Source organism: Podarcis erhardii (genome assembly GCF_964252035.2).
Source record: "Podarcis erhardii genome assembly, chromosome: 10".
Lineage (NCBI taxonomy): Eukaryota > Metazoa > Chordata > Lepidosauria > Squamata > Lacertidae > Podarcis > Podarcis erhardii.
The window spans coordinates 55969663-55982107 of NC_138500.1; the positions used below are offsets into that span (position 1 = coordinate 55969663).

The following is a 12445-nucleotide window of genomic DNA, read 5'->3' on the forward strand; positions in this document are numbered from 1 at the left end:
AGCTAATGTTGCAGAATATTTGAATTATAACACGCAAACTGGTCAATTTGTGTTCACACATGTCTCCTTAGCTTATTAATATGGCATTATTTATTTGTTTTATTTATTTAAATAGATTTCATGAAGTCCTGCCTTTTTAGGGTGTTCACTCTTCCAAGCAATTAGCACATGTTATGATTACTAGCAATTAAAACAATAAAAACAGGAAACAACAACATTAAATTAGCAGCAGTAGAATGCACCACAGTGCTGTAAAACCAGGCTGCATTTTTTGTTAATAAAAATAAAATAAGGTCTCTTTTAAAAGCCAACAGAGAGGAATCTATGCATATTTCTCTGTGAAGGGAATTCCACAGATAAGTGACCACTATACCTGACACAAGGGACGCGGGTGGCGCTGTGGGTTAAACCACAGAGCCTAGGACTTGCCGATCAGAAGGTCGGCGGTTCGAATCCCACAACGGGGTGAGCTCCCGTTGCTCGGTCCCTGCTCCTGCCCACCTAGCAGTTCGAAAGCACGTCAAAGTGGAAGTAGATAAATAGGTACCGCTCCGGTGGGAAGGTAAACAGTGTTTCCGTGCGCTGCTCTGGTTTGCCAGAAGCGGCTTAGTCATGCTGGCCACATGACCTGGAAGCTGTATGCCGGCTCCCTTGGCCAATAAAGCGAGATGAGCACCGCAACCCCAGAGTCGGTCACGACTGGACCTAATGGTCAGGGGTCCCTTTACCTTTACCTTTATACCTGACACTAGTATTCATCCATCTAATAGCTCTCTGAGTGGATCAGGGAGCAAGGCACTGGATGCCAATTGTAAATCTTGGGCCCCACAGGTTTTAGGGGCCCAATGTCAGCGGCTAGACTGAGGAGGAATGGTGGTGACTGCCCCCTTCTCCTGAACCTTCTTGAGAACAGGAGGACAGTATAGATTTAGAACAGTGGTTTGCAGAAGGGCACAGTTCAGAGGCTGCAGAGGGGAGAAGCTGGGAAATATTGGAAGAGGAACAACAGGAAGAAGCAGCAGCAGGGGAGACACAGCTGACAGACTCAGTGTCTTTGGAAACCATTCCTAACCCCCCCCCCCCCGGACCATGCATTCATTGAGACTGCATTCCTTGTCGCTCTCTATGAATTATTGAATAAATTGCCTGCCCACCTAGCAGTTCGAAAGCACGTCAAAGTGCAAGTAGATAAATAGGTACCACTACGGTGGGAAGGTAAACGGTGTTTCCGTGTGTTGCTCTGGTTCGCCAGAAGCGGCTTAGTCATGCTGGCCACATGACCTGGAAGCTGTATGCCGGCTCCCTTGGCCAATAAAGCGAGATGAGCACCGCAACCCCAGAGTCGGTCACGACTGGACCTAATGGTCAGGGAGCAAGGCACTGGATGCCAATTGTAAATCTTGGGCAGCTGCATATGAGCAAGGCAGTCACTTGTACCAATGTAAGGAAAATTCAAGGGCGGGAAGCAGGGGTGCCAATAAAATATTGTGGGGGAGCAGGTAAGCTCTGCCCCGCATAATCAATCATATGATGCAATGCGCACACACCATTTGAATGGGAACGCCCATAACATATTTTACTGAGGAGGGGCGAAGCCCCCAAGACCCCTACAATTTGGCTCCTATGACAGGAAGCATGCTCCCGGTCCCAGCAAGGAACAGAAGCACAAACTCCAGTTATCAGATTGAGAACTGGATTTCCAAAGAGATGCAATGAGGCCTGGCTAAACAGGAAGGCCTTTGAGATAGTGGCCATGTGTGTCCAAGAGTCTGTGAAGTGTGCAAGTCTGCGTGTGACAGGGTTCAACATGGCAGCTTCTTCCATGAACACTGTATAGTCGGGATGTGTGGAATGTTAAAAGCTTTTGGTACAAGCATCTGATGATCAAAGCAATAAAAGCACAGGTTACAGGGTCAAAATCATGTCTTCCCAATGGAAATTCCACTCACACTAGCCAACACCTGGTTTTGGTTGCAACCCAACTCCCTCATCTTCTGACCCTGAACTGGTCACAACCGGATAGAATTCAGATTACCTATATAATAAATGCATCCACTCCTGCCTTTGCTCCTTCTGTATTCTAGGAAAACATTTTATTGAATTTTATACTTCAGGTAATTAGAAACCTCTGTTTAAGAACAGCACATTCAGCACTATTCATTCTGGTAGCCAGCAATCTCCTTAAATCTAAACGGCTTCACTGCAATATAATATACAGGTAATTCACAGGGGTTATGTTGTGGAGATTTCACGCAAAGCTGAAACCGTGTATAGTCAAAACAATCCTGGTACTGTCCCTGTGTGAGCATACCTACCATTCTGAAGGTGGTGTGCTGAGAAGGACCTGCCTTCACAAAGCAGAGAGCTTAAGCACTCTTTCTGCAGCAGGGAAACCTGGTGCAGAAAGAGCTTTTAAGCTCCCCGCCTTGCGTGTGTTTAGTTTGTGTGATTTCAGCTGGCTAGTAGGTAAAGCACTTAAAGCTGAAATTGCGCAAGTTAAAAGTACATATGTTGCGAGTTACCTGTATATGTAGAATGCATCTTATTCCTTTTTAAGACCTCATTTTTTGATAGAGACTGAGGGCAGGGGGGGAGAACTAGGCGTTTGCAAAACTGGGGTGCCCAAAACTGGGGTGTCAGGACAAGCAGAACAGATATGCAACAAGAGAGGTATGGTAAGAAAAGATTTAGGCAAGGAGATGAGGAAAACAAGAGGCAAAGTGTTAGAAAAATTAAGAGGGACTGATAAATAGGAGGAAAAATGAGAAGCATCAAAACATTTAAGGAACAGAAGCACAAGAATCCTCCAGACTGGTGGGAGGGAAAGCAGGAAGAAATAAGGACAGGGCTGTCTGAGATTAAAAGGAAATGAAGATGAGAGCAAAAGCTGCAGAAAGAATTAAAATGCATGTAAATGAACAGGGGTTATAGGTTTATGGTCACAAGAGAGCACATTGCTCTCCAAATGGCAGGAAGTTGAGATCAATTCCAAGTCTCCTCTCAACTGAGTGCTGAACTCTGGGGCAAAATCTGACAAGCCACCAGACGAGATGGCAGAAGTGACACTTTCCACTGAAAGGATGTTATCTGTAACTGGAATAACAGGGTTGCCTCAGGTCAGGAATCAGTCTGATTGACAGCCCCACAGGAAAACCTGCATCACACCTGTCTGAACTATGTGGAGTTCTAGCCAATATAAATAGCATCTCAGTCATTTAAATGCCAGATTTCTGGGGCGGCAACAGTATCGGCTAGGGTGGCAAGGAAAAACAGGGCTGCCATATGTCTGAATCTGAAAGCTGGAACTGACATCCAGGGGGAATTTACGAAAGGCGGTACTTTGTCCTAGATCTTAGGCAAGCCAATCACAAAATTGTGTTTTTGTAAAACAAAAGCTCAACAACTTTCGGGGTACCCTGGTTTTTACTTTTTGGCAACCCTAGGAAAACTGAACAGCAAAATTTGCAGGAGATACCATCCATAAGATTGAATAGACACAATCAAATCATCAGTAAAATATGGATCTCTGCAGCACTATTAGAATTAATCCTATTCAAGTCCAGAGAAGATGGATGGATACAAGATTACCTGAAAAGATATCAGCTCTGTTTTTCTACAATCTTTCATAGAATAGTGAAAGAGTTTCATTTATCAAGAAATGTAAAGTATTCAGCAGCTATGAAAGGCATATCTTGAAAGACACTTGCTGCTCTCGCAACAACATGCATACTTGTGCCACTATACAATCCCACATTCTTACTGCTCAGAGCCTTCAAAATGAAAAGGGATATATATATATATCCCATATATATATATATATATATATATATAACACACAATCAAATTATATATATATAACAATCAAATTATCGCCTCAAAGGCTCCGGTAGTACAAACAGAACACATAAAAATTAGTATCAGCTTATTTGCATTTGTTGTTTAGTCGTGTCCGACTCTTTGTAACCCCATGGACTCCAGGTCCATGCTTATTTGCATGCGATTGATGCAATCAACAAACCACAAGCCTCCTCAACATTCTCTTATCACAAAAATTGTAATGTGGGAAGGATATTCATGTCAGACATGGGTATGCCCAATAATGACTACATGATTTGGCATTCACATTATCTTTCTCTTAGGCCAAAGTAACCCACCCAATGCACACAAACAATTTTTTTATATAGAGGAGGGTCTGGAGTGTAAACTCCCAGGAGAGGAAATGGCACTAAACCCAGAATAAAATGCCGAAAGGCTACAAATTTCAGCATGTTTTCTTAGAGCTAACTAATGAGACTTACTTTCAAGTAAGAGTAGTAAGGCTCTCAGTTTTATTTTATTTTATTGGTGAGGGGGAGGATATCAGATCACTAGTTTGCAGAGAAGGAGGAGGAGGAAACATGAATTCAGCAAATCTCTTTAAGCAGACTGTTAAAGGAAGGTCTGTTACCCCTTTTCAATTATAAGTGTGAAAACTCTGAGACAGGCTCACATTAGAGAATCTAGCCCACAATACTATACCTCTCCTATTTCTGGGGCTATTTAAACGGTTTCTCACACCTTGATAACAGTGAGGAACTGACGTTTTTTAAATCTGATTTGCGGATAACTTCAGCTTCCTCACCTTACCAGCCAATCCCAACCGACCCCCCACCCCACCCCAATTATATCCTTCCATGGTTAAATATAGTACGCAGATATTTCTCACAAGAAAGCAGCTTTTCAAAATTGTAATGCATTGCTTCAGTCAGTTACCATCAAAGTCCTACAAAAGTGTGCCTTTATTCCGTTTCCTCAGGCACTGCGTTAAATGAAACATCCTTGCTCTTTGACATATTATACCCCAACTGAGGGGGCTTTTTCTGTAGGCAGGCCACTTTTTGAAGGATCAAAGGCAAAATATCAATGAACGCAATTTCCCCATCAGCTGCCAGCACATGCTTTTCATTTAATTTTTGTGCTCAAAGAAAAGGCTGATAAGGCTTTCAGTAAAAGCTTGACCATAAATCCGTCCAGAGCTCTGGTTAAGAGATGCATTTTTAGAAGCCAAGACCCATTTTTCCCATTTGAAAGTACACTATTATTTATTAAATTTATAGGCTGCCCTTCATCTGAAGACCACAGGATGGTTTACATATATAACTTAAAATGTTGCAGTATGAAGTATGAAAGCGAAACCTTTTTTGCAGCATGGCTTTATTGTAAATCATAGAAACTCGAGAGCTTTTTAAAAATCCCCAAACATCTCTACTTCTAACAGAAAATCTCATAATAATATTACAACTGAGGATTATAGGCAGGAATAAGTCTTTAATTGAGTACGTTTTTCTCTCGCAGCTTGTGCACCCCAATACTTAAAAGATTACAAGGAATTCTGTGTCCGGAGAAACACATAATTGCCACGTTACTTACTTGCAATGTCCCTGAGCAACTGCTGAACACAAGGGTGTAAAGCCATTTTTATCAACAGGATCAACTTGAGCTTCTGAAGTCAGCAGCAATCTTACACAATCTAGGAGTTGGAAAACACAAAGGCATATTGATATATAAGAGGAAAGTGGTGGGGAGAGATAGGGGTCTGAAAACCAGAGAGCATTCCTCAGAAACCGTGCATCTACAGTATGTAACCAAAAAGGTTCCTGTGGATATCTGGTTGTCTAACTGTTGAAACAGAGTGTTGGACTAGATGGGTCTTCGTATGTTCTTATCTACCAAAGGCAATATTCTGTATTGTGATGCCAGCTTACTAGGAGCCCTGGGCAAGGCAAACTTATCTCTCATACATAGAGAGAGCAAATTAACAAAGTCTTCCCATTCACCAAGTTCTTTTTTATTTTTATTTTATTTATTAGATTTATATAACACCCTTCTTCATAAGATCTCAGGGCGGTTCACAGAATAAAATACAGGATAAAAGCAAGTAAAAAATTAAAACAAAACAGCAAAACAATAACCCCCTCTTCCCACAGACACATTTAAAAGGCCCCAGAATATTACTCAGCCCAAGGCCTGGTTGAAAAGAAATGTTTTCACCTAAAAATATATAATGAAGGCACCAGGTGAACTTCCCTGGGGAGAACACTCCACAAACAGGGAGCCAATACGGAAAGAAAAACCTTTCTGGGCCTTTTAATGCTTTAGAATACACTGGAAATTTCCCAACTTTGGATTTTGCTGTCACAAAATTTGGTGATGGCTGCTAGCTTAAGATGACTTAGTACGTGGGTAAGAAAAATCCACAGAGGAGATGTCTATTGCTACAAGTCATGATGACTACATTCACGCTCCCCATTCGGAGGCAGAATGTCATTTGCCAAGAAGAATCGATGGGAGAGGTCTACTACCTTCATGTCTAGCTTTTGGGAGACTTGTGACTGGCAACACTGGGAAACTGGCAACTGAAATGTTGGTCTAATCCAAAAGGATTCTTCTTATGTACCTCCAAGTTTCCCTTGCAACCACTGCCTTCCTTACTGTACCTACACCCCAGCAGCTTTCTATGCTACCTCTTGCTCAAATCTGATGAAGTGCTTATAGGATTCTGAGGCTGTAAGTGTCCCATCCTGACCCAAGTGTAGACACATCTATGTCTACAGGGGAAGGAGACGAGTGTAGAAGGGCTGAAACCAGACGCCAGAATTTGGAGTTTGGATTTGGATTTGATATCCCGCTTTATCACTACCCAAAGGAGTCTCAAAGCGGCTAACATTCTCCTTTCCCTTCCTCCCCCACAACAAACACTCTGTGAGGTGAGTGGGGCTGAGAGTCTTCAAAGAAGCGTGACTGGCCCAAGGTCACCCAGCAGCTGCATGTGGAGGAGCGGGGAAGTGAACCCAGTTCCCCAGATTGCGAGTCCATCGCTCTTAACCACTACACCACACTGGAGCTTATGTGAGGGGCGTATTGCTCCCCTGTGACTATACAGAAATATTAATGTCTCACACCAGGAACTAATCTTAGGGCTGCAAGATCAAGTTCTTCAGGATCTGCACTGGTTCGTGGTTTGATCCTGCCATTTCTCTCTGGAATACAGAGCAACAGTTCAGCTTTCCAACAACTTTGCTAAGCAGAGGGACAACAGCTTGCCCAAGGTCACTCAGTGAACTTTAACAGCCAACCACAGAGCAGAACCTGGATTTCTATGCAACCACTCCTCTTCGCTGTCATAAATAAAATATCGAACTTGGTACTGATGTATTTCCTCATTCTGAAAACAAATCTGAATTGTTATCATCATGACAGCCCACTGAAAACCCCCAGCTTTTCTACCCCAGCTTTTCCAGGTGTGTTTCCCCTGTGATCGATTTCATTATTTGTTTTAGGCAGAAGAAACACAGCCATCAAGTTTCTGTCCAAATTGTACCAGTTTCTCAGTGGACTGTTTTGCCTTCCTTCCAACATATTGAATATTCACCAGGAGTGATAAAAAATATTTGACCATAAAAGCTTTCCATTTGCTTAAACTGTGTTGAAATGTCTCAGCAATATTTTGATGTTAATACTGTTTTTTCCATATAATTTCAGAATGAAAGATCAAGGGCATGCCGCCAATAACAGTGGAATCCCAAATTCTCCAAGTGCCCCTATTTTCCAGGGACAGTCCTGGATCTATAGAAGCTGTCCTGGTTTCTGATTTGATCACGGAATGTCACAGGTTTCCTTACGACGGCCCTATTTTCAGTGGAGAAATGTTGGAGGGTATGGCAGGATACCCCTATTTTCATCAGAGAAATGTTGGAGGGTGTGGAGTTATGTGACCCCCCCAAGCCAAGGAGATACGTAACTATACAACCTTCAAAAGACATCTAAAGGCAGCCCTGTATAGGGATTTTTCAAAAAAATGTTTACTGTTTTATTATGTTTATATATGTTGGAAGCTGCCCAGAGCTGCCGGGGTAACCTAGTCAGATGGGTAGGGTATAAATAATAAAATTATTATTTATTGTTATGGAAAAGGATGTCCCTATTTTCATCGGAGAAATGTTGGAGGGTATGGAATCCTATAAAAAGGTAAAGGGACCCCTGACCATTAGGTCCAGTCATGACCGGCTCTGGGGTTGCGGCGCTCATCTCGCTTTATTGGCCGAGGGAGCCAGTGTACAGCTTCCGGGTCATGTGGCCATCATGACTAAGCCGCTTCTGGCAAACCAGAGCAGCGCACGGAAACGCCGTTTACCTTCCCGCCAGAGCAGTACCTATTTATCTACTTGCACTTTGACGTGCTTTTGAACTGCTAGGTTGGCAGGAACAGGGACCGAGCAACAGGAGCTCACACCGTCGCGGGGATTCAAACCGCTGACCTTCTGATTAGCAAGTCCTAGGCTCTGTGGTTTAACTATACATGTCTACTAAAAAGCCCGGTTCCCTGCAACAGTCCAGTGAGACAAACCCCTAGGTAAGTGTGCATAGGAGGTGTTGGAAACTTTTGCCTTGCAGGCCAAATTTGACCCTGGTTGCAGTTGGCCATTTCCCCCCAAGCAAATCCACCTGCTCCACACCTGACATTATATGTGTGTGATACTGCTTTGAAATCCTGACAATCATCACCTGATGTCACGGTGGCATCAGGCGATTAACCGCCCACCTGTCCAAAATTTGGCCAAGAGGTAGGCCCACTGACCTGACCAGTTTCCTCACCCCTGGTGTCTAGTGCTGCAACCTTAGGTAATCCTGCCCTCGTGGGAATAAACCCCACTGAAATCAAGGGGACTTGCTTCTCCATAGCCATGTTTAGGATGTCACTGTTAAGTACGCAGGGTGGGATTCAATTAATGAGTCCTATCGGTGGAAGTCCTGTAGGAGGACTTCTGGTTGTGCAAAGGGGACTTCCTCCTATCTTCCCACACTCCCAAAAAAGGGCTCAGGGGGTTGTTAGGAGAAGCCTAGAGAAAGGAGGGGACGTGGGTGGCGCTGTGGGTTAAACCACAGAGCCTGGGGCTTGCTGATCAGAAGGTTGGTGGTTCGAATCCCCATGCTCGGTCCCTGCTCCTGCCAACCTAGCAGTTCAAAAGCACGTCAAAGTGCAAGTAGATAAATAGGTACCACTCTGGTGGGAAAGTAAACGGCGTTTCCGTGTGTTGCTCTGGTTTCACCAGAAGCGGCTTAGTCATGCTGGCCACATGACCCGGAAGCTGTACGCCGGCTCCATCGGCCAACAAAGCGAGATGAGCGCCGCAACCCCAGAGTCGGTCACGACTGGACCTAATGGTCAGGGGTCCCTTTACCTTTACCTAGAGAAAGGAGAGAGGAGATTGTTCTCTCTGGGAAGCCAAAATGCTTGCCCTGGTGGAACAATCACCTTAGGGCACTGTGGAATTCCTCCCCTGAACTAGAAAAGCACATATAAACACAGCAGATAGTAAAGTCAGGGCACGGACAAAATCCATACCTGTATGTCCATTCATAGCAGCAGAATACAAGGCAGAATAGCCATCTTCACAGGAGTCATTAATGTCCAGACCTTCTTCATTAAGCAGCATTGACAATAAAGTTACATTTCCCTGGGCAGCAGCTTGGTGAAGAAGGGTGGGCCTGCCACCCAGGGGGACAGGACCACCACTCATTAATAAAGGGGTTAGGGAGGGAGACCAGCCTGCGAGTTAAAAGCAACATCAATTAGAGAGAACAGACATGAAGAAGTTAAAGCTGCACACTTTGAAAGCTATTTCAAAAGTTCTACAAATGAAAACAGATACTGCCGTTTCAGCACATATAAAAAAATTAGCACAACTTTTAAAAAAATTAATAAATCCTGGATCCAAAGATAGCTTCAAATCACACACATGCTAACTGAAACAATTTATTATTTAAATTATCCACTTTTGGTACAGTGCCATTGCCTAGATTTTGGTTTTTTGTTTTTAAAAAAGATGTTTTAGTTGAAAAGCTAGCTCAAGTTATTTTGGTTTAAATTTAGCAAAAAATATATATATATATATATATTAAAAAGAGGATTGAGATAAAATTTGCATAGGTTTAAAGTTACATATGATTTTAAAGAGTCATCTTTATCAGTATTCTCTTAAGAAAATCTGCTTAAATCTATGCAAAATATGACAGGCATTTTAGTTGAAAGTACATTTAAATCTCACACCTACTGTCTAAGCCTGCTTGTTACTCAGCTGGCCTAAACACTGCAAAGAGTCATCTAAAATGTGGCAGCAGCACTGCAACTTCCTTTGTGTTTTACAGTAAGGACTAAAGAGCAGCAATTAATTAATTACATCAAAATGACTGGCAAAAGCTTCCACATCGTCCAGTAAGAAACGCAAGCGACAGAACAGAATTTTAGGAAATTATAGGAGTTATCTTGGATAGACATTCCAGGTATCAGACGTTAGCAGCTTTAGAGGAGAGTTTATTAAGGGCATGAAGTCTGCTGTATAGGGTGCGGAAGACTTTGTGAACTCTTCCTTGATCAAAAGGCTGAAAAAGGAAATAGAAAAGGGGACTGAAAATAGATATCGCTTCTTGCAACTGTGGATTGCTGATCGACAAAGGAGAAATTCCAAAGGAATTTCCAGCCTTTATTGAGGTTCGGGTTATAATCAGGTTATAACAACTGCCCACACTATAAGCCAGGCATGAGGAAATTTGGGCTCTCCAAATGCTGTTGAATTACATCTTTGACCATTGGCCATGCTGGCTAGGACTAATGGGAATTGGAATCCAATGATATCTGGAAGGTCTCAGATTCCCCATGCTTGCTATAAATTGGAAGGATCATGAATTTAAAACACCAAGCTTGGTAATATTTGTATTGTAAAATATAATTTCTATGGCCTCCTTGATGTAGAAAGTACCGTATTTTTTGCTCTATAAGACTCACTTTTTCCTTCCTAAAAAGTAAGGGGAAATGTGTGTGCGTCTTATGGAGTGAATGCAGGCTGCTATCCCAGAAGCCAGAACAGCAAGAGGGATTGCTGATTTCACTGCATAGCGACCCCTCTTGCTGTTCTGGCTTCTGAGATTCAGAATATTTTTTTTCTTGTTTTCCTCCTCCAAAAACTAGGTGCATCTTGTGGTCTGGTGCGTCTTATAGAGCGAAAAATATGGTATTCTACTCTTGTTTTTCTCAACTTAACAGCCATTCATTAAGTTATCTATTTCCAACTATTGTAGGGTTTGGTTATCTCCAAAGTTTTAAAAAGCTGCCCATGTCTTTAATGAAGTATAAACAGACCGACTCATAAACATTACACGTCTCAATAAAGATGGTGCTTAAAAGAGGAGAGCTTTTTCTCGTAACAGAAAACAATCATTTATGCCATGGAAAATAATCATAAATGTATTAACTGAATTTAAAAGAAAAATACAGAAAATGGGCCATAGTAGAACTGCAATGGGTCTCATTGGTCTTGGACACTATATTAAGGGGGCAGCTACTGGGCAGGAACCAATGAGAAGGTTAATGGAAGGCACTGACAGACTGAGGGACAAAGCTAACTAATGGCAGAAGATGATGGACCAAAGGAAGGGAGTCAGAGGATTGGATGGGCACAAAGTTTAAGTGCAGGCAATAGGCAATAGAATAACAGCTCTGCTTATCTCCCTGGAGGTACTTACCTTGGGGTTATTCTGTTGCCACTAATGACAACATCAATTTCCCCCCTCCTTGACCAATACCACTTTGCCACTAAACAGTTCAGGGGTGGACAGCACAGAAGGGGTGGACAGGATGGAACTAGGGAGAAAACTCTCTCTAGGAAACTTCAATAGAGTTTCAAGGTCAGCCTCTCTTATTAGAGATGTCCCCACTATCACCCCTAGCCCAGCAGGCAAAAGGAGCCAAACTTAGAATTCTTGGTAGCCCAAGGAAGTTGCTTAGTTGCTTGCAGCACCAATGATCAACTACAATGGATCCTTAACAGAAAGGTTGGCTTTGATTAAACATAAATACATGGTGTTGCTATATATTGTTGTTGTTTAGTCGTTTAGTGTGTCCGACTCTTCATGACCCCATGAACCAGAGCATGCCAGGCACTCCGACTCTTCGTGACCCCATGGACCAGAGCATGCCAGGCACTCCTGTCTTCCACTGCCTCCCGCAGTTTGGTCAATCTCATGTTGGTAGCTTCAAGGACACTGTCCAACCATCTCGTCCTCTGCTGTCCCCTTCTCCTTGTGCCCTCCATCTTTCCCAACATCAGGGTCTTTTCCAGGGAGTCTTCTCTTCTCATGAGGTGGCCAAAGTATTGGAGTCTCAGCTTCAGGATCTGTCCTTCCAGTGAGCACTCGAGGCTGATTTCCTTAAGAATGGATAGGTTTGATCTTCTTGCAGTCCATGGGACTCTCAAGAGTGTATATATGTGTGTGTGTGTGTGTGTGTGTGTGCACGCGCGTGTGTGTGTGTGTGTGTGATGAAGAATCCATGCATGGCAGGCTATTATAGGAAGTTGTGAATGTTCAATAAAGGAAAGGAAGAAATAGAAAAAAGGGAAGACTGAGA

At 43.0% G+C, this 12445-nt stretch overlaps 1 protein-coding gene across 1 annotated transcript in view; it reads right to left on the reverse strand.

The window, feature by feature from the left end:
* The window catches only part of CTTNBP2 (cortactin binding protein 2), a 120057-nt gene that overhangs the window by 50992 nt on the left and 56620 nt on the right, over positions 1-12445 (reverse strand). The window contains 2 exon segments of the mRNA XM_081877794.1: positions 5410-5509; positions 9386-9589. Of these exon segments, the coding sequence (XP_081733920.1) occupies positions 5410-5509; positions 9386-9589 (304 nt within the window).